Source organism: Erigeron canadensis, chromosome 6, assembly GCF_010389155.1.
Source record: "Erigeron canadensis isolate Cc75 chromosome 6, C_canadensis_v1, whole genome shotgun sequence".
In the NCBI taxonomy this organism is placed as follows: Eukaryota; Viridiplantae; Streptophyta; class Magnoliopsida; order Asterales; family Asteraceae; genus Erigeron; species Erigeron canadensis.
Genome location: NC_057766.1, coordinates 24,619,961 through 24,642,365, shown reverse-complemented (window position 1 = coordinate 24,642,365; position 22,405 = coordinate 24,619,961). Strand labels below are relative to the sequence as shown.

The 22,405-nt window shown below is 34.6% G+C and overlaps 2 protein-coding genes and 1 long non-coding RNA gene across 3 annotated transcripts; 1 reads left to right on the top strand and 2 right to left on the bottom strand.

The window, feature by feature from the left end:
- Positions 1-6,789: 6,789 nt before the first annotated feature.
- Positions 6,790-9,599, bottom strand: LOC122605883 (receptor-like protein EIX2). Its single transcript, XM_043778841.1, has 2 exons — positions 7,853-9,599; positions 6,790-7,615 (listed from the first exon to the last, which is right to left on the bottom strand). Exon 1 carries the CDS (start codon positions 9,159-9,161, stop codon positions 7,896-7,898), a length of 1,266 nt encoding a protein of 421 aa, XP_043634776.1. The 5' UTR covers positions 9,162-9,599; the 3' UTR covers positions 6,790-7,615; positions 7,853-7,895.
- On the bottom strand, positions 6,790-15,339 carry LOC122605884. The gene is made up of 2 exons (XR_006324742.1): positions 15,151-15,339; positions 6,790-6,832 (listed from the first exon to the last, which is right to left on the bottom strand). It is a non-coding gene; the product is annotated as an uncharacterized LOC122605884 (long non-coding RNA).
- A 2,448-nt stretch (positions 15,340-17,787) lies between these two features.
- LOC122604524 lies at positions 17,788-20,776 on the top strand. Its single transcript, XM_043777411.1, has 11 exons — positions 17,788-17,931; positions 18,375-18,470; positions 18,560-18,679; positions 18,779-18,833; positions 18,949-19,126; positions 19,227-19,354; positions 19,524-19,648; positions 19,785-19,871; positions 19,973-20,047; positions 20,160-20,219; positions 20,726-20,776. Exons 1-11 carry the CDS (start codon positions 17,788-17,790, stop codon positions 20,774-20,776), a joined length of 1,119 nt encoding a protein of 372 aa, XP_043633346.1.
- The last annotated feature ends 1,629 nt before the right edge of the window (positions 20,777-22,405 follow it).

The following is a 22,405-nucleotide window of genomic DNA, read 5'->3' as shown; positions in this document are numbered from 1 at the left end:
GTTCACTTGAAAAATGTACTAAAACGAGTCAACATAAAGTTGGTGAGTTCGTAGGTTTACGAAATGAAAAACAAGTGTGTCGGGATAACAACCGTTAACGATATATGAGGATTAGGACACCTAATCACGTCCATGGAACCCTAAAAGGTTTCACATTATCACAAGTCAACATCAACGTCCAATAATCGTCCATATACATGCAATATCGTCCATATTTAGGTTAAACAACCCATATCCACGGTAATGTTCATACCAGGTGTGGATTCGTCAATCCACCGACCACGTCCATACACATACAAATTTATAGCGTCTTACATAATATACAACAACGACCATCATTACACATACACGTCCATTAACACATACTACAAGTAAACAACTAAATAACTAACGCCTCGTTCCATATCATAACGAAGTATAACAACCGACAACGTTTAAACGACCAAGTACACTTTCCACCCCAAATAATGTAAACATAGGGGCTATGAAAACTCACCTTGGTCGGCAAAAGTAGTTAAGATCGAGCTAAGGTGAGTTTATAGATGTTCAATGTCCGCCACGTGTCCACAACCTACCATTATATATAATATATGCATTATTACGCGGTAAGCTAAACCCTAATTAGGGTTTCATAGTTGGCATGTAACTTAAATTAACTCCCAGAGATGTCTTAGAAGTGATTCAAGAACATTTATTGATAAAGGAAGGGATTTGGTCAAAAGCGGTTCAATGACTTAGCACCAAAATTTGTCATGAAAATCAAAGTGTTTAGAAATGTGTTTAATCAATTTTGTTGATCTTAGGATGTTAATATAAGACCATTAAACAAGTTTTTGATCATTAAAAGTCGACCGATAACCAAATGAAAAAGTTGGGAAAAGAACAGAAGGACTGCGGTCGCTCGCACGGTCAGCCGTGTGAGCATCTGTATTATGGAAAACTGTGGCCACAAGCACTGAGCGTCTGTTTGAGTGGCCGTGCTCCTGCTAGGCAGATTTTTGACTCCATGGTCGACAAAGGAAGCTCCAAAACACATTTTTATGCAAAAATCAACATATTTTAACATCATTGAACATAACCCATATCATAATCTTGTCCCAAAACATCAAATCCATCATTAAATCCTTACAAATCAACCTCAAACCCTAATGAAACCCTAATTTGACCCAATTCAAGTTTTAACCCGATTTCGATCAAGGGTTTCTTAGACATGACTAGCAATGAAGTTCTAAACATAAAAAGGGGAGATTTAAGATGAGTTTTACTTACCAAAAGGGTTGAAGTCTTCCAAATTCGGGTTTAGGGCTAAAAATTGGATGAACACCTTTAAATTCTTGATTTCTTTGAAGAATGATTATTATTATTATTAGGGTTACTTGACTAGTTAAATTTTTGATATTAAAACACAAATATGGGTGAATTAAATGATGAATTTATGGAAATCTTTGGTGGTGGTTGAAAGGAAGAAGGGAGGGGAATAATGAGGGAGAAAAAGAGATAAAGGAAAAAGAATAAGGATAAATGAATGTTGTGGGTGTGTGTGGGGAGAGTGGGGGCCGGCCTAGGGAGTCCATTATTGGGCTCCCGCTCCGCTAATTTCGACAAATAGCTAAACGTTAACCATATAAACGCTAAAACAAGACCGTTAACACAATTAGACTTCACGTTACATTACTATACAACAAAACGTTCGGTAATCCATATAAGTCAATAAGTTCGTTCATTTTCATCTACATTAAATTACAAGTTAACTAAGTCAAAAATCACGAATGTTACAGTGAAATTCTTAAGTTGTGACCTGAATAACACAATGCCTTTTTTTCTTTAATAAGAAACTTTAACAACAAAGAAAACAAATAAAAGACATTGTTTTACGTGATACTTTACATACGATGTTGTGACCCTTACAGCAATCTGGATCATTTGGAAGAATAGAAATGAAGCCATCTTCAACAATTTTAAAGGAAAACCAGAAAAGCTTTTTGATGACATCATTGTTTTTTCATTAAGATGGAATAGTGTTAGAAGCAATTTTAAAGGAACACCAGAAAAGCTTTTTGATGACATCATTGTTTTTTCATTTAGATGGATTAGTGTTAGAAGCAAGAAATATCGTCCGACGTGATTTGAATGGATCGCAAACCCAAAATATTGTAACTCAATTACCTTGTAACACCCTAGCATCCTGCAGCTAGCTAGTTGTTATAATGAATATTTGCTGTTCAAAAAAAACTTTACATACAATTTTACCAATAGTGGCCAAACAAACGAGTACTAATCACGAACCAAAACGATCATAAATGAGCAAATCTATTGAACAATGAAAGCAAGCTAGCAATACTCGTTCGGCAACCTCGTAAACTAAACAAAATAACGAGCGAGTTCAATCAACAATCATGGAGCAACTACTAGCAATACTGAACGAATTAGCTGATCCATCACACAGAACATATAAATTTTATTCAGGCATTTCATCAAACGGATTGTATGCATCGCAAATCATAACTAGCAATTTCAGATTGTGATTGTGAACACAAACAACAGAAATCAGCCAAACACTATTGCTAACGAATACTAACTTTCAGTGAAATTTGTCAGTCGAAAACAATCAAAAACAGATTCAATCACAACTCACAGCCAAAAATTAATCTTGATATTACCTGATTCGAAGAACTAAAAGCGAGACATAAAAGATGATAATAAAACACTAAACCACTTGTGATCTGCACTTTCTAGAAGCTATTTTGAATCTCAATCGCTCCAACAACGCAAGTAAACTAGCTTGTAGGATCGTACGTGTGTGAATTTAGATGTGAATTAATTAAGGTATATTGACCGTTAATCACAGAGATGAAAGTCAAATGTCATTACAATATTAAACTCAAATAAAATTAACACCAGACAATATAAAAACACACAAATATTAGATACAACTAGTATAACAATATTAACACTGGAGGATAGGCGATAGCCTTGAAACTTTGTTAAAGTAGTACTGTGGCCTCCTACGGAAAGCATCAACGAAGACGGACACATTTGATCATTTCAAACTGTTGCCTCCTACGGAAAACATCGTAAACCAAATACCTCAGTTCACTCAGGAAACCAAAGTACGCGATCCTCCAAGCTCTGCTAACCATCAAAGGAGCCACAATGAGCCAGAAACCAACAACTGTTCCAACCACAATGCTGGTAATCAAGCCCCAATCTGCAGCTCCATGTGGTACATTGTCTTCTTTTTCAACTTCCGCATTAGGTACTTCCTTTGATACACAACGATCAGTGAGCGGATCTCCACAAAGTTTGTTGCCAAAGAAGAGTGTTATACGTGTCTTCCAACAAGATTGTTACTTGAAAGGTCCAACAACGTCACTATTCCAAGAAGAGTGTTATACGTGTCTTCTCGTCCTTTCACCACCAATGAATCACTATTTTGAAACCTATAAGAAGAAAAATAAATACAACTAGCCGTTGTAAACCAACTATTGATGAAAAATATTCCATCAGCCACAAGAACTTGTTTGCTAGAAAGAAGCACACTAAAGTTGTTGAAACATCTAGGAATATTTCCAGATAGATCATTATGAGCAAGATCCAATATTTGGATACGTGTAGCATAACAAAGCTCATACGGAATAATTCCAACAAAATTGTTGGATCTTAGGTTGAGAAGCCTCAAATAAGAGAGGTTCCCAAACCATTTCGGAATGCTTCCAACAAGTTCTTCCTGAGAGCTTGTTCCCATGCATGTTCAGTGATTCTAGCTCACGTAAAGAACCTAATGTTCTCGGAATCTCACCAGACAAATGATTATTCTCCAAGTTTAAATACAACAATTCTTGCCATTTGTCCCAGCACTCAGGAATGAAACCCGACAAATAATTATTTCCCAAATTAAGAGTACGTATATGTACGTACATTTTCACACTATTGGAACACAACAATCGATCTACTGATCCCACAAACATATTACTCGAGAGATCCAAGATATGTAGGAATGAGCAATTTGAGAATTTAGGTAATTCACCACTGAACTTGTTAGAATTTAGGTCTACTTGGGTAACTTTTGCAGGGATATCTAACAACGATCCCTTTATATGATTATGCGACATATCTAAATACCGTAGATTAGTGAGTGATTTTAAAACTGACGCAGGCATGAAAGAAGAAATGCCTGTGTTGCTTATGTACAAAAGTGTTAAATGTGTCTGTAATTGCAACCACACTGGAAATTGAGGCCCTAAATTCCAAAAACTTAATTTTAATTCCCACAACTGGAATGGGGGACTCCAGCCAGCAAGTTGTGGTCGTAGGGTTAAGTTGTTTCCATCTCCATATAAAAGTTTCAAACTCACAAGTTTAGCAAAGTGCGCTTCTGTTACGATGCCCGTTAGCAAATTGTTAGAAAAACTTAACTCTTCTAACTTCGAAAGATTACCAAGGCTATCGGGAAGGCAACCATCTAGACGGTTATCTGTAAGATGTAACTCCTCCAATGATGATAATCGTCTAATAGAGTATGGAATAGGACCAAAATGTTATTCCCATATAGTACTAATCTTTTCATAGAAGTTAACTGTCCAATAAAATCTGGAATTGCACCAGAAATATTGCTTTGACTAACATCTAACTTCTCTAACGGTAAAGATCGACCAATATGTGGTTCGCACTCGGAGAAAACCTCCAAGAAGATAACTTAAACTAATATTACCAAAATTGTTAAATGACAAATCAATCTCTCTCAAATTACATATGTCAACAAATGATTTAGGTATTCTCTTTGTAAGTTCATTATCCGACAAGTCAAGGCTACGAAGGGACGTTAAGTTGTAAAGGGAATTCAAAACTGAACTTGAAACACCACAAGAATTGATCTTTAATGACACAAGATTACTAGCTATCCAACTAGAGAGACCTTTTAAAACTAATGAAGAATTCATGAAATCATTTCTAGATACGTGAAGCGACTTGAGTGAAGTCAAGTTACGGAAGCTATAGATATTGCTATGAATAAGGCTATGGAAACCACACCATGAAAGATCCAAGGAAACCAAATTAGTTAATCTGAATATCCATTGTGGCACGAAACTTCTGAAACGGTTAGTAGCTGAAAGATCGAGCATGGAAAGGGATGTGACATTAAGACTAGGAACATGTGGATGCATATCTGTAAGATCACAAGATGATAAATGTAGTTCGGTCAAAGAAGGAAGGGTGTTGATCACCTGAAACCAATCGATTGCATTGCTGAGGTTCATACCACTCATATCCAGGTGATGCAACAAATGAAGACTTGACAACCATTGCATATTGATCATGCGTGTGCCTTCATATGAACTTAGATGAAAACTTCCAAGACTAAGGACGTGCAGTCGAGAAAGATTCCCTAATTGAGGAGGTATAATCCCACTGAATCTGGAAACTGAGAGATTTAGATGTCTCAAATTTCTAAGGGAACCAACGAATTCTGGTACTTGAATCCCTCCGAAGTCGTTGCAGCTTAAGTCCAGATGTCTGAGTTGCTTCAAATGCAACAAAGATGAACTTAAGTTCCCTCCCAAATGTCATGTTCGGTCAGATTCCCAGTAAAGAGGACGATTACCCCATAGATGAATCTCATGAACATGACCAGTGATGTTATCACAAACAATTCCGGTCCATCTGCAACACTTTGTATCCTCACCACTCCACGAAGCAAGACGATCTGTTTCGTCAACGAGGCCTTGTTTGAAGTGGAGAAGTGCTTGTCTCTCATCTTCCATGCATAAGACATCATAATTATTATCACGTTTTTGGTTAGATGTACATGAATGAAACAATGCCAAAAAAACAAGAAAACACATGTAACAAGAACTTGAAAACAGAGCACTCATTCTGGTTAATTAGTATATATGTGGAGAACATAACAATAAAGTAGCAAGTTATTTAAATATAAAATCTTACATCTCAATTCGACAATGTCTTTAATTGATCTTTGAAAAACAATTAAAAGTGTCTCAGTCTCAACTAATTAAGTACGTGATTTCAACTGTATTAATTACTAACTGAAAAATCCAAGTAAACTATAGATTAGTTTTTGTTGAAAATTTATTGATACAATATTACAATCTTGAGTGAATTATTTAAACCGTTCCTATATATTGTCCCCACGTACATTTCTTTCTCAATCTACTTGTGGGGTGACTCGGTCCGATTTGGAATGTATCAAGATTCGTGCGAGTCTGATCCATGATCACTGAGCATCGATCCATAACATATAGTTGTACGTACGTATTTATGGTGTTGTTTCTTACAGTCAACTTTTAGTTCATAAAAGGAATCAAGTCAAAATTAAATGCTTTTACTTTTCAAGGGTATTTATATGGAATATATGTTTCATAATATAACAATTAGGTGTGAAAATTTCATGGTCCTTAGCTCAAAATTTCATTACCAGTTATAGAAAAAAAAAATAACAATTAGGAGTGAATATCAGATACCTAATCTAATTACGTGGTTTAGTACATTAAAGTTAATCTATTACGAGTACCAAAGTAGCAAAAACCATTCCAAGTTGCACAACAACTCAAAAATCTTTCTCACATGGATTAAGCATTTCCGAATATACAAAAGTTTTATTTAATATAGCACGTTGTCATGCTTGCTTTATCTCATATTCTATAGGGGCCCGAATGTGAAGAAAATTTGCATCAAAGCCTGATAAAAAAAAAATGAGACAAGAAAACCAGTTCCTTCTGAAACCAGTATGCATCTCTAGATCTTATGAATCAGATAATCAATTAATTAGTATGAATATATCAAACCTCTTGATCCTTTTCCACCAGTGATCTACCTGCAAGTTCCGGACAATGAGTTTATGATACAGACGTTGGCGATATATGCTTGAAACTTTAGTAAGGTAATACCTATATGATTAACAATACAAGTTTAAAAACATACTAAGCAACCACGAAACACTTTTAATCATTTACAAAACTGGTTGCCTTCATACGTACTTACAGAAAACATTGTAAACCATATACCCCAGCTCACTCAAGAAAGCAAAGTATACGATCCTCCATGTTCTGCTAACCATCAAAGGAGCCACAATGAGCCAAAAACCAACAATCAATCCAAGCGTAATGCTAATAATCAACCCCCAATCTCCAGCTCCATGTGCATCGTCGTCTTTTAGAACTTCTTCATTGGGTACTTCAGTTGGTATGCAACGATCAGAGAGTGGATGTCCACAAAGTTTGTTGCCAAAGAAGCTGGACTCACTGAAGCTCTGAAGTTGGGTACTTGAAGGAACTCTTCCTATCAATTGGTTGTAAGACACATTGAAGCTATTCAAAGAAGTCAAGTTTGAGAGGCTCATAGGAAGCTTCCTGAAAACTTGTTTAGTGATACATCAAAAGTTTCAAGAGATTTCATGTCTCCAATGTTCTCCGGGATCGTTCCAGTTAATTTATTTCTTGATAAGTTCAAAGACTTCAACCCCTCAAAGCCATTAGTTCACTTGAAATGTGCCCAACAAGATTATTACTTGAAAGGTCCAACAACGTCACCAGTCCAAGAATAGTGTCATATGTGTCTTCTCGTCCTTTCATCACCAATGAATCACTACCATGAACCTCTTTAGTAGAATAAGAGTAGTTAGTAGAATAAGTAAATAAAGAAATTTTATTTCTGAAGAGAACTTCATTGCCAGAAAGGACACTGAACTTGTTGAAACATCTTGGAATATTTCCAGATAGATTATTATGAGCAAGATCCAATATTTGGATATGTGTAGGATAACAGAGCTCATAAGGAATATTTCCGACAAATTTGTTGGATCTAAGATTGAAAAGCCTCAAAGAAGAGAGATTACCAGTCCATTTTGGAATGCTTCCTTCAAGTTCATTCCTACCAATTTAAAGGACCACCAAACTTTCCAAGTTCATCAGAGAAACAGGTAATCTTCCTGAGAGCTTGTTCCCACGCATGCTTAGTGACCGTAACTGACGTAAAGAGCCCATTGTTCCTGGAATCTCACTAGACAAACGATTATTCTCCAAGTTTAAATACCACAACTCCTGCCATTTGTCCCAACACTCAGGGATGATACCAGACAAATGATTGTTTCCCAAATTAAGAACATTTATGACTATACGATCTGAGTACTTTTCTACACTATTGGAACACAATATACGTTGTACCGATCCCAAAAAAAAATTACTCGAGAGATCCAACATCCACATAAATGAACCATTTGACAATTTAGGTAATTCCCCGCTAAACTCATTAAAACTTAGGTCTAGTATCATAATTGTTGCAGGGATATCTAACAACGCTCCCTGGATCCGATTATGCGACATATCTAAAATCATTAGATTAGGGAATGATTTCCAAAACGACACAGGCATGGATGAAGAAATGCATGTGTTTCTTATGTACCTAAACTCCCTGTTAGATGCGTTTGTGATTGCAACCACCATGGAAAGTGAGGCCCTAAACTCCAAGAACTTAAGTCCAAGACCTGCAACTGGAACGGGGGGAACCCAATTAACAAGTTTCGATAGTAGGGTTAAGTCGTTACCTTTTCCAGTTAGATATATCAAACTCGCTAGTTTGGCAAAGTGAGCCTCTGATACAAAACCGATCAACAAATTGTTAGAAAAAGTTAACTCTTCTAACTTCGAAAGATTACCAAGGCTATGAGGAAGGCTACCATCCAGAAGGTTATCTGAAAGATGTAACTCCTCCAATGATGATAAACGTCCAATCCATTGTGGAATAGAACCAAAAATTCTATTCCCATAGAGTAGTAATCTTTTCATAGAAGTTAACTGCCCAATGAAATTCGGAATCGTACCAGAAATATTGGTTTGACTAATATCTAACTCCTCTAAGAGTGAAGATCGACCAATATGTGATTCGCAGTCGAGCAAACCTCCAAGAAGATCATTTAAACTAATATTACTAAAATCGTTGAACGAAAAATCAATATCTCTCAAATTACATAGGTTAACAAATGATTTAGGTATTCTCTTAGTAAGTTCATTTGCTCTCATGTCAAGGCTACGAAGGGAGGTTAAGTTGTGAAGTGAATCCAGAGCTGCACTTGAAACACCACAATAACTGATCTTTAAAGACACAAGATTACTAGATAGGCCTTTAAAAACTAATGAAGAATTCATAAAATCGTTTCTAGAAACATGCAGCAACTTCAGAGAAGTCAAGTTACGGAAGCCATTGATATTGCCATGAATTAGGCTATGAAAATTACACCAAGAAAGATCCAAGGAAACCAGATTAGTTGTACTAAATACCCATTGTGCCACGAAACTACTAAAATGGTTAGAAGAAAATTCGAGCAAGGAAAGTGTAACAATTGCGACTTTTGACTATTTGGATGCGTGCACAATTTGACTAATTAGTAAACTAGCATATATATTATCAAGTACAATTTGGAGTTCAATTATGTGCAATATGTTCATGTAGGTCAATTTACCCCTTAATATGAGTTTTGTATGCTATTTGTGTATAACTCATGTTTGATGTGATGACAAAAGTTGAAAATGTACAAAAGAGGCTACTTACCTGCTATAATAGTCTAAAATAGTCTAAAGTCGAAAATGTACAAAAGAGGCTACTTACCTGCTATAATCGTCTAAAATAGTCTAAAAGTTAAAAATGTACAAAAAGAGACTACTTACCTACTATAATAGTCTAAAAGTTAAAAATGTACAAAAAGAGACTACATACCTACTGTAATAGTCTAAAGGTGCTGGAAATCAAAAATAGACTACCGAAGACAAAGAGATTTTTTTTACTTAGGGTAATAGTGTAACATTTACCATTTATACTTATGCCTCAACTACCCAATCCCTTACAACTTTCTCATCCATTCATTCATATCATCTTATCTCTCTCTAAACCTCTCCAAGAACACACATACATACACACATCTCTCTCTTTCTCTCTAAATTCTTGGGTTATTAACGGTTGTTTCAAGCTAGATTTACATAGGAATAATCATCCTTATCATCATCTTAGCAACATATCAAAATTTTGAAAGTCAAAGTACAAGAATTCTTTCCATCTAGCTCAAATTTCAGGTCAACAACTTGGAAGGGGTTTTGGTAAGTTACATTTCGCTCAAATCAATCATTTTATGTTTATTAACATGTTTCTAGTCAAACCCAAGTGTTCTTGAGTCAAATTACAAGTCAAAAATGAAGTGGGTCAAAAATTAGGGTTACAAAGTGGGTAAATTAAGTCAATTTCAAATCTAAGCTAAAAATTGATGTTTTGAATCAAGTTTTGAAGTGTTTTGTGTCTAAATATGTTCATAAAAGCTGCAAAAAAACGAGTCCAAGCTTTCCAAGATCCGATTTTAGGTCAATTAGGGTTTTGTCAAAAGTCAAAACGGGACAAAAACTAATTTAACACAAAAATGGTGCTATAGAACGAAATTGTGATGTGGGTTATGTTCATTTATGTCTAAAAATGAGTTTGAAAGAAGCTCCTAGTCGAATTTGAGGTCAAAATAGATTGGGACGAATTTGGGTGTGTTTGGTTACAAGGTTTCAACCAGTCGAAAGTGTACAGGTCTGTTTTTGGAAACACCGTAACTTGTTCGTTATAGATCTTCAAGAGTCAAACCCTAAATTTCTGAAAAGTTCTTTGAGCCCTTTACATTTTCTAAGAATTAAGTTTTGTCTCAATTGGTCGTCTTGTGTACCGAAATTGGTCTACAAAACTGGAAGTAGACAAGGGAAAAACTGAAAGTAGTCTACACATTATGAAAATAGTCTACGAATGAGTCGAGTAGTCTACAAAGAATCCTTTGAGCTTGTTGACCGTCCATGGTATTTGAGTCGACCCATACCTTCTTGTACACATTCTTACGGGTCCATTGGTTTCTTGTTCAAGTCTATTGAGTCGTTCATGGTTGGGAGTCATAAGTAGAACAAAGTGAGACTCTTAACTTGTATTGTAATGTATATATTGATAGGTTATGGACATTTGGCGGTCGTTGGATGTTTATAGCCTGACTTATACTTGTAATTGCTTGAGCCAAGGTGAGTTTCATAGTTCCCTACTCAATTGAGATTCAATTGAGATTCGGGCTGAAAAGTGTACAACTTTTGTGTGTTGACTTGTTTGAGGGTGCAATTATATGTTTGCCTTGATTTTTGACATAGTTCAAATGTGCAAACGCTTGATTTTCTTGATTGATGACATGACTTGATTGTGCATATGTTTGAGTGTCTTGGGTGACGACATTATGGAGGAGAAGAGGACAATTGAGGGACAATGTGCGCATGCATGAAAACATAGGACTTGTTAGGATACTTGTTGATATCATTATTACTTGTTCTTGCTTACCATGCGATTCTAAATACCTTGATATAGTTCATTTTGTAAATACACCTGTGAGGGTCATTGATGGACATGATTGTTATGGAGACATTGATTGATTTATGGATTTACATGTTGTGTGACGGTTTTGTAGATGTGCAATTATGTGATTTGTTGTATGGTTATTGTATATGTATGTTGAGTTTGTTATAGGTTAGCTGTGCATATATGGAGGACGGTAATGTCTTTGAAAGGTTGGAGATGTGGTGGGAAGGCTGCGGGTGACCCTATATATAAGCATCAAAGGCCTTTCAAAAGTAGTATCGTACGAAGTATATACACATGGTGTTTTGGTTATGTGTGGACATTGATGGTCATGGATGAACAACTTTCGTGCAATTGAGTACAATGAGGTACATAACGTGCAATATGGTGGACAATTGAGGTGAAATGTGGCAAGTGCAATAAACGGGTACTATACGTACTTGATGACATTATACGGGTACTATACGTACTTGATGACATTTGGATGACATGAGGACATTTGTGAGGTTGGATGGACATATTTGAGGTCATAGTACTTGTTTGATACTTATTGTTATCGACATTATTTGCCCTTGCTTCTTATACGTATCCTAGCTATTGTATAGTTCGTTTAAAGGATTCATGTGTGATTAGGTTGTGCCACGAGCCAACCTAAATTGTGTACTTGTGCCTTTTAAGGACTTACTGTAAGTGTGTTCCTTGCCCATTTTTCCTTGTTCATATTGTGAATGGCTTTGGTATTAGATCCTTGTCATTCGCTCCTACGAACTCACCAACCTAGTGTTGACCTTGTTTAGTACACTTTTCAGGTAAACTTGTGAATCCATAACGTGATGATCGATTGAGGCTTGTGCTAGGACTTGGGCTTGGACTTACATGGATCCAGGATTCATTCGCCCTATTTTATGCATTTTATACTTGATTATTGATGTTGGATTCACCGGATCCTTTTATGCATATAGATCATGTTCTACGATAATCCCATGCATACGCTATATCTTTTTGGTGACATTTCGTGCCTAGCTCGGGGTGTTACAGAAAGGGATGTGATATTGAGACTAGAAACATGTGGATGTATATCCATAAGACCACAACATGCTAAACGTAGTTCGCTCAAAGAAGGAAGGGTGTTGATCACCTGAAACAAATCCGTCGCTTTGCTAAGGTTCATATCGCTCATATCAAGATGATGCAACAAAGGAAGACTTGACAACCACTGCAAGTTCATCATGCGTGTATCTTCATATGGTATATAAAAGCTTCCAAGACTAAGGACGTGCAATCTAGAAAGATTTCCCAATTGAGGAGATATAAATCCACTGAATCCGGAAATTGAGAGATTAAGATATCTCAAGTTTCTAAGTGAACCAATGAACTCCGGAACTTGGATCCCTCTTAAGTTGTTGTAGCTTAAGTCCAGATGTGTGAGTTGCTTCAGATGCAACAAGGATGAACTAATTAATTTCCCTCCCAACTGCAGTGTTCGGTCACAATCCCCGTAAGGAAAATTACCCTGGAGATGAATCTCATGGACATGACAAGTGATGTTATCACAAACAATCCCAGCCCATCCGCAACAATTTCTATCCTCAGCCACCTACGAAGCAAGACTACCTGTTTTGTCAATGAGGCCATGTTTGAACTGAAGAAGTGCTTGTCTCTCAGCCTCCATGCATAATCCATCATTATTATCAAGTTTATGCTTATATATGCATGAATGAGACAAGGCCAAAACAACAAGGAAACACAAGTAACTGGAAAATGAAAACAGAGCACTCATTCTGGTTGGGTTGCCGTTGAACATCAATGCCTAAACAAAATAAAAGTTACAGAACAATTTTGCTGTGCTGTTGGTTTTCACTCCCATTTTTAATTTGGATTTTGGTTTTGTTGACTGGTTCCAAATCCGAGACACACACATAGCCGGCTGTGGGCCTTTTCTTATCTTTTCCATTTCATTTAGAACTTGGGTTGACCGTCCAATCACATTCTCTTATGCATACTTTTCATGTCATATACTTTTTGTTATATAATTTTGGCGGACACTTTGACTGAGAAACCGCTCACCATGTTTATTTTCTTTTATTTGTTTCTCGCAGCTGGACAGTGGAGACAAGCCACACCCTCATCTTAATTTTTTGGAAGATTGTTGTTGTTTGTTTCTTTCTTTTTTTCGGTATCCTATATTTTCACAATATTTGTTTTTATCATTTTGGTTGGACTTGTGATATATTTCCAGCCTACCATAGAAGAAGGGATTAACACACTTGCACACACTATATCTATAAGTTTGACTAGTCACATAACATTTTTCATTCTTGGCGAGTTCTGCTTCAAATGTGAAACAAGTGATTGGGAAGTCTATTTATGATAATTAATTGTATTACAATTGGTCATTGCAAAAGCAGACGGCATGAAATCAAACGCTAGCATAGTTATGATTAGTGAAACATGTCTCTAAGATATTTTCATACAATAATTTCATTATAATTATATAATAGGCAATGATTAATTTTTTAATAAGTCATTAAATCAAATAATGCTAAGTGAGATGTCACTAAGTAAGGATAAGATATAATCAGATGCTATCGATCAACTTGTGGACTCTCCTTTGTTTTATCAGCCCCATCTTTGAAGTTTGATTTTGTATCATCGAAAGTTTGCACATAAGGATATTTTGGTCCTGTTACATCATAATTTCCCCTTTTGCCCAAATTTTGAAGACCATATATATTTAGCAATTAGGGGTGAGTTTGGTTCGGTTTTTGACTAAAACCGAACCGTTATAATTCGGTTTTTGAAAACTAAAATCATTGGGTTTCGGTTTTTTTGGTTTGTGTCCATTTCGGTTCGGTTTTAGTCGGTTTTTAACCACTTGTGGTTTGGGTCAAATTGAGCTTCAAAAATTTATAAGTTTATACCCTATAATTACACCTTTTAACTAATTTCAACAAGTTTTCAAAACAATATTAGTAACAATATATAATACTACAACAATGACAACAAATCCATAAAAGTAAGTTGTACAAACTTCAAACAAATTTTATATATAACTATATATATCTTTTACGCGTTGTTTAATTATACAATTATTAAAACAAATTATTTTTGTTATGTATTTTCACTTAAAACATACTAATGATATTATTATATACACCTAAAAATGCAAATATAATAACATATTTATCAAAAATTAATAATAAAATGATATAAATATAAAATAAAGTAAAAATATATAGTTTTGGTTCGGTTCGGTTTCACAACTTTCGGTTTTTAGAAAACCAAAACCAATGATTTTTGGTTTTTTCGGTTTTTGGTTTTTCGGTTCAGTTTTCATGATTTTTTCGGTTTTTGGTTCGGTTTTTGCTCACCCCTATTAGCAATTACAAGCATGTGAACATCATCATCATCTTTAGAGAACTCATGATGATGTGTTAGTGTGTTACTACTATCTACTTCTTCTACATCAAGTTTGAAGCTTTATTTATATACATTATGTAAATCTATATACATTCAAGTTTTTTTTATATATTAGATAAATAAAAAGAAAAACAGTACACACATTTCATATCATTTTCCAAATTTCCAAGATATTTATACTCAATTAGATCAATCCCAACAACATCGATTAGATTGAAACCAAAACAATATAACAAGAACTTATAATACTAACACAAACAATATCTACATATATAATAATTATGGTTGTTCGCATATGGGTTTTCGAAATCCTAACAGATATCAAAAGTGTTAGAAAATTAAAGATACGTCTAGTACCTCTAGTAGTAGATTCTGTTTTGATCATCATCAGCATCATCATTCGATATATGCGCTCCCTGATTACAAGATCTTATTTTCTTACGAAATTCATCCATCTGTTTCTGTGTCGTTTTTTTATTTTTTATTTTTTTTGGGTTTAGTGTAATATTGACCATCTTCAATGATCAACGCGAAACCCAACACAAAGTCTTTTCACACGGGAATACTTTCTTTCTTTTAAAATTTCAAATTCTTTTATCGGACTCGGTCAAAATGTGTAAATCAAACGCAATCTAAGCTAAGGGTAAAGTTTATTTTTGTTTCTTTAGACCTTCATAAAAATTAAATTTATAACAGTAATTTTTTGGTATTCGATCTCATATCCTTCGACATATAATGGTGAATCTATTCATATACTTTAAATTACGAGAAGTATAACAGGAGCTAGGAATGAGTATGGGTCGTTTTAAGTCGGTTTTTGCCTAAAATCAAAACCCGAATCGATCCATTCGGTTTTTAGAAAACCAAAACCATTGTTGCTCGTTTGCCTTTTATTTCTATGTAAATTTCTATATTTATGAATGAAAAATAATTTTTCTTTCATTGGATTCGGTTCGGTTTTTCCGTTTTTCGGTTTGGTTGTATCGGTTTCGGTTTTTATTCGGATTTTTTTTATAAATTTTTAGTTTTACATTCTTTTATATTATGTTATAAACTTAATTTTCAATTGTTAAGAAAAAATATGATGTAAAAACTAAAATATAGAAATGCTTTTATTTACTAATTATATTTTTTAGGTGTTAAAATTAGTATAACTTTTATAAAACAAATTTATTTATTGTATGTTTTCATCTAAACCATACAATTTATATAGATTTGTACACTAAAAAGATTAAATATATTAACATATTTATAAATTAAAAGTAATAAATATAGATGTAATATGATATAAATATAAAATATATTTGAATATATTCGGTTTGGTTCGGTTTTTTATCGGTTTTTTGACATATGAAACCAAAACACGAAACGATATGTTTGGTTTTTAGAAAACGAAAACTAAACCAATGGATTTCGTTCAGTTTTCGGTTTTTTGGGTTTGTCGAATTTTTTCGGTTTTTGCTCACCCCTACCAGGAGTTGTTATAAGCGACTCAAATAAAAAATCTCTAACACACGTCACTCCGAAGAGTCAAAACCATGATCTGGGGTAAAATTGTTAGATTTTCTTACACCTTCATTTAACAAATAAGCATAAAAACATTATGTAAACAGCTACAGTAAACCCATATTAGTTAATCAGCGCGGGTTCAATATGGATATTTTAACAAAACTTTTGCTAATAATTGCTTAATTTGTGTAACCCAAATAGACTTATTAATGAGTAAATGGGTTAACGTTGACACTTTAGAGGACTAACCATCTTTTCGTATATCTTAAAAAAAAAAGTTATATGAAAACTTTATAGACATTGAAAGATAAACATTTAGATCTAGCAAGTGACATGAGTAAAATAAACTTTAAATTCTAGTGACATAAATTTTCTCTGAAATTAAAGTAGAGTATGAATATTGTTAGTCTCGACCAATGGTCAAGTATATTTTACTAGTTATATATTCTTTTCGTTCCACTAGAAATGTCATGTTTAGAATTTTTAAAGTCTTTATTCTTTAATTTTGACCTTAAATATTTTTGTTTATATTATATAATACTTGTATTTAATGAAAGTTATATAAACTGGTTGAGTTTTAGATATATTTTCATTGGCTATGATTTTTATCAAGTATTATATAACAAAAGAATATATATTTAAAGTCAAAGGTAGAAACACTTTTGGTGGGACAGAAAGAGTATATAATAAAAGTATAATCATTTGGATTTTTTAAAAGGATAACGATAGAGTAACCTAACTTGCCTAAAATAGTGACATGTAAAAATAGATCAAAACATAGGATTAAAACAATATTTTAATAAAATTCACAAATTAAAATTTTAAAGTTTTAGGTATGACCCAATATGTACACGACTATTCAAGATTGGGCCACAATTCGATCCTACAAGATATCGTATGTCCTTAATTGTTAGATAATTAACTTTTTCTAACCTAATTCAAAGTATCCAACCCACTTCATATCACATGGGTTTTTCTACTTTCCATCTAACATTCTGAAACCTAGCTCACCGTATAATGGTAGTCTTGTGGGTACATTAGACAAGGAAATGTTGATCATGGGCTGTTATAAGTATTTGGAGGAAAAAACTCAAGACTTGTCTCGCACTTAAGACCTTGGTAAAATCTGGGATGCATCTGACCAGTTAGACTAGTCATCATTGACACATTCTGACCAGTTAGTATTCTATTATTCTCTATCTCGATATACGTATACGTACATACAAAATTTACATATATATATCACGAGGCAGATAAAACCTCGTCATTCGGGGAAAAAAACGCTCATTCAATTTATAGGGTTTCTAAACATAATTAATTAGAAACTGGCAACTAAAAGTAGCATGATGAAGAAATCCATGGTATTAAAACTCTTTTCCCCGTGTATTTAAGTCAATTGGTTTCTGTCGTAAATTAGATATTACTCGTATATATATATACATGCTTTTGATCGAATTGAACGTTGTTTTTATATATAGCTAGGTGATGCAGGGAGGTGGAGATGGATCTCCTCCTGAAGAATCTGAAAGAAGGAGCCACTATAATGGTGATTCGAATTGGCTACCTGATGGATGGACCGTGGATTTCAAGACTCGAAAAGGTGGTAACAGTAAAGGAAAGCAATACAAGGTAAGATATTGCCCCGATATAATTTAAGTTTTTTTTTTCTTTTTCTTGTCAATATATTTTTAAGTAGAGATCTTTGATAAAGATACTAGAGCAGGAGCTTAAGAATTGAAATATATGAAATATATGGAAGTACACACCAAAGAATCAAGATAAATATTTTTTAAGGGACGTTATTTTTGTACGTAGTTTAGCATATTATAAGCTCAAGCGAGTTTTAAAAAGCTAGTAGCTTATTCTTTATTTCTGTTTCAGTAAGCTCTCAGCCTGATTTGGAGCTTTTGAAAAATATAGGCTTTTATAAGCTCCCTGCCGATTATCTGTTTTGTTTTTCTCCTTAGTTTACCTAATTTATAAAATGGTGTCTTCTTGTTCTTTTATGTGGTAACTTATTTTTCAGGATATCTTATTAAATCTATACGCATGTCTTGTTGTTGTTGTTGTAGTGTTATGTTAGTGCTCGAGGACGCAAGTGTTATTCTAAGAAGCAAGTATCCGATTATCTTGAGAAGATTGGCAGGACAGAAGCTCATGAGAACACTGTAAGTCTTGACGACACGCTTTGCTTTAATATTTTTTCTGCATTGAACTGCGGTTTGCGGGTACACTTACGTTCTGTTTTTATTTTTAGGATAATGCCAATAGATCAACTTTAGACTTGTCGACGGAGCCAGAAAATGAAGTTATTGGATCGTCACCTGGAGGACCGCCTCCGAAACTGGCAACTAGAAGTAACAAGAGGAAATCCCTGGTATAAAAAATTTCCTCACGTAATTATGTCATTGGTTCTGCTGTATATATATATATATATATTTCATTTGAATTAATGTTTCTTCAATAGGCAATGCAGGGAGCTGAAGGTGTTTCAGCTGGAGGATCTGGAAGTAGCAGTGTGAAAGAATCTGGTATTTTGCATTTCCCATCTATTCTTTATTTTTTGCTATTTTTTATTATTGATGGCCTGCTATCAAATAGTATAACAAGTTCGAAAGCTTTTAAATTTTTCTATGTTATTTTTAGATGCAGTTGAACTGCCCTGGACGATGTTTTGTTCTGCCGTCAGTACCCTTTATTACAGAAAACTATTGGAGAAAGACCCAGAAGATAAGCGTCTAAAGGAAAAAGTGGAAGTGGCCGAGGAAGATGTTCATTATTTGAGGCAATACTACTCGAAAAATGTGCCAGATGACTGGAATTAGTACGTTCCATGCCTTAATTATAGATTCTAGAAGCTTCTAACCTATGAAAGCGAGTTTCTTACGTTGCCTTATACGTCATATGATCCCTTTTTTTTGCAGCAACCATGAGACTGCCAGCAACATCGTCTCCAGGAGAGATGGAGATAGTGGAAAAGAGCTGTGTTATATTACTACCCACCTGGAGAGAGCGATAAATGCGAAACATAACAGAAAGAGGAATTGCTGTTGTATGCATTGCCTGTCTTTTAGCCTTGTCCTTCTTGATGTTAAATTACAAATTTAGAATGTTCTTTAACTTGTTTTTGATATTGGTCTAATATGTTAATGTTTTTGTTATTGGTTCAATGTGCTCATGTTTTTGTTATCAGTTTGATATGCTCATTGTTTCTTCTTCAGTTAAGCAATCTGAGCGAGAGAACCGCCGGTTCGGGGCCATGCTAGGTTGTCAATGGGCGAAATATCGTAAGACACTGCGTGTTGAAAATTTGCATTTTAGCACGGATGAAGTGGACTTCACGGAGGTACACTGTCTATCCTTTTATCTGGATAATTAAATAGGTGATCCCAAGTTCTACCGGAACCTAGGTTCCACTTTTTTGCTCTTCGACTGTGTACGCATTCTTGTCTCCGAATATCCATTTCCTGATGCATATGCAGAGATTTGAAGCTTTTGGCCCGGTGTTGGTTGTTCAGTTCCCAAAGGATCCTGAAACAGGACATTGTGAAGGACTTGCGCATATTGAAGTATGTGTTCCTTTTGATTCCCTTCTGTATCTTTCTTGTTGGTCACTTGGTTTGTTTTCAAAGACATTAATGTGTAACCGGTTTCTCTTTTATCGTTTAAGTTTGTTAAACTTGCACATGCAAAGGCAGCAGCACAAAGTTTAAATGGGACAAAGATAGCTGGGCAGACTATTAAGGTAAATTTTGATACTTGTGACTTTTATATTAACATACATTCTGATGAGTTATCTTCAAACCTCCTGTTAAATTCATAATGTTCATATTATATATGCTGTTTGTTGTGTGTAGATATTATCATGTGCTGATCATCTTGAGGCACTACGCCAGGGAGAAAAAGCAGCAAGTTTGGTGAGTCTGGTTGCAAAATACATACTTCATACATTCATTTGAGACGGCCAAAAATCTTGAGACCACCTAAATCACAAATGATAAAATGGAGAATGGTTGTTGACATTCTGTTTTATCTTTTTTGTGATTATACACAAAATGACATTTGATGAATGTATTGTTTATTTCATTCGTCTGACGGATTTTAACTTTTTTTTTTCTCCTATATAAAATCCAGCAATCCAATGAGTAAGATGCCAAATTCAAAGGTGCAGTTTGATCATGTTGACATCTCTTCACTGCATGATAATTTCAGCCTCAAATTCATTGCCAACTTTTGCTTTTCTAGGTTACTTCCTTGTGTGGGGTGCATATACTACAGTTCTGCTTCATATTGAAGTATGTGTTTCTTGTTGGTTTGTTTTCATCGACATTAATGTGTAACCGGTTTCTCTTTCATTGTTTAAGTTTGTTAAACTTGTGTTCAATTCATAATGTTTACATTATATTTAATGTTTGATGTGTAGGTATTATCATATGCTGATCATCTTAGGGAGCAAAAGCAACAGGTTTGGTGAGTTGGTTGCTATAAAGTTCTCTTTTCAAGAGGGGTATGTAGGAGTGGATATATTAAAGTACGTGTTTATGACTTACGACAGTCCCTCGAGGCTTTTGCCTTCACCTATATACATATCTATATATATTACATTTGTGCCCTTCCTTCTTTTGCATTCAATTAAATTTATTTAAATATTTTAAATAAGATCAGTGGCTGTGGCTGTGGCTGATATTTCATTCTTACACTTCGTTATTCTGAGAACATTCTTATGTTCTTACATTTCTAGATGTTGAATGGTAGTATCACTCATTGAATTAAAACATACAACAGATTGAATCTTAGACTATCAGTCTTTTGTGATTCAAGAGGAATCTTAAAATGGTTTACGTCCAAATCCATCTTCCTATTTAACGATAATGTTGCATTTAAGCTATTCCTGATCTAACGGGCCATTTTTTGATTTTTCAGTTTCACAGACAAATGCTTATAGCTAGTAAGGCATGATGCTGTCATGAAAGAAAAGCTTGAACCCCGATAAGATGATAAAAACTATAGTATTATAGATCAACGTCTTTCTCTTAGCCAATGGCTCATGATATGCTCCCCACTGCTGCCCGGCCTAGAGCCTATAGAACTAGGTCGTCCTTATGTACCTACAAAATTATTGTTAATATAAAATTATAAATACATATACAAATACATTGTCTGCTCATCTACTATGTACGAAATACTCGCCACTCACCCCTTTCAGATTTTACTGAAGCACAAAATTTATAAGAACAGCCTTACCACCAATTTATGCATGTATCAGTGCTGAGCACAGTTACAAACATGAGTTAGTCAAGTCTAAATCCAGCCATTTTCGCTAGGTAGTATTGATTTAAAGCTTCCTCAGGGCATCCATATTGGGCTCTACCGATGATCAGTGCATTATAAATAGCTATGGCATGGATTCGATCACCTTCTCTCCTTCTGTTTATGTTCCAGACTAGATGTACATGTGAGCAAGTGAACTCCGACAACCTCAAAGAACATATATGTGTGAACCTGCCGGTATGCAATTAAACTCCTCAAACCAGCACAACCTCGAAGAACACTACCAAAAACATATCCCTAAGAAAGGTGTAAAACAACACCCAAACATTCCCAATGTCTCAATTGGGAGAACATCAATAAGTGAATATTGGTGATATGGGTCAATTTTGTAATGGGTTAAAACTGGTTGGGTTGATCCAAAATACATTTTACAGATAGTGAGAGTTTCGTATCCAGTCCTAGAATTAATTTGTTTCAGTTGATAACCATTTGACCATTAGATATCCCTGTATACCCGAAACAGCCCTTACACGGTTCCACCCATTAATTAATCAAACTGCCTGGAAATAATTTTCATGTGCTTCCTATCATGGAAACTGATGGTCAGTAATCTAAAAATGTGATCATGTTGCTGGTTATAACATCAAAAGTAGTCGTTAACATCATGGCTTACAAATGTCAAAGTTTACTAATATTCATTAGGATTGTTCTGCTGCATAAGAAACTTATTCAACACTGGATAGTCTTTTAGAATATAAGCTTCAAACTTTATTAAAAGTAGTACTATGATTAGCAATATAAAATTTAAAACCTACTAAACAATCATGAGGTC

What these genes read in the sequence shown, in the direction of transcription:
- LOC122605883 (XM_043778841.1), bottom strand. Translation starts at nt 9,161, where the DNA reads ATGAATTCTTCATTAGTTTTTAAAGGCCTATCTAGTAATCTTGTGTCT.
- LOC122604524 (XM_043777411.1), top strand. Translation starts at nt 17,788, where the DNA reads ATGCAGGGAGGTGGAGATGGATCTCCTCCTGAAGAATCTGAAAGAAGG. An exon ending in GTAAAGGAAAGCAATACAAG is followed by an intron (nt 17,932 to 18,374) that starts GTAAGATATTGC and finishes TTGTTGTTGTAG; the next exon opens with TGTTATGTTAGTGCTCGAGG. An exon ending in ATGAAGTGGACTTCACGGAG is followed by an intron (nt 19,649 to 19,784) that starts GTACACTGTCTA and finishes ATGCATATGCAG; the next exon opens with AGATTTGAAGCTTTTGGCCC.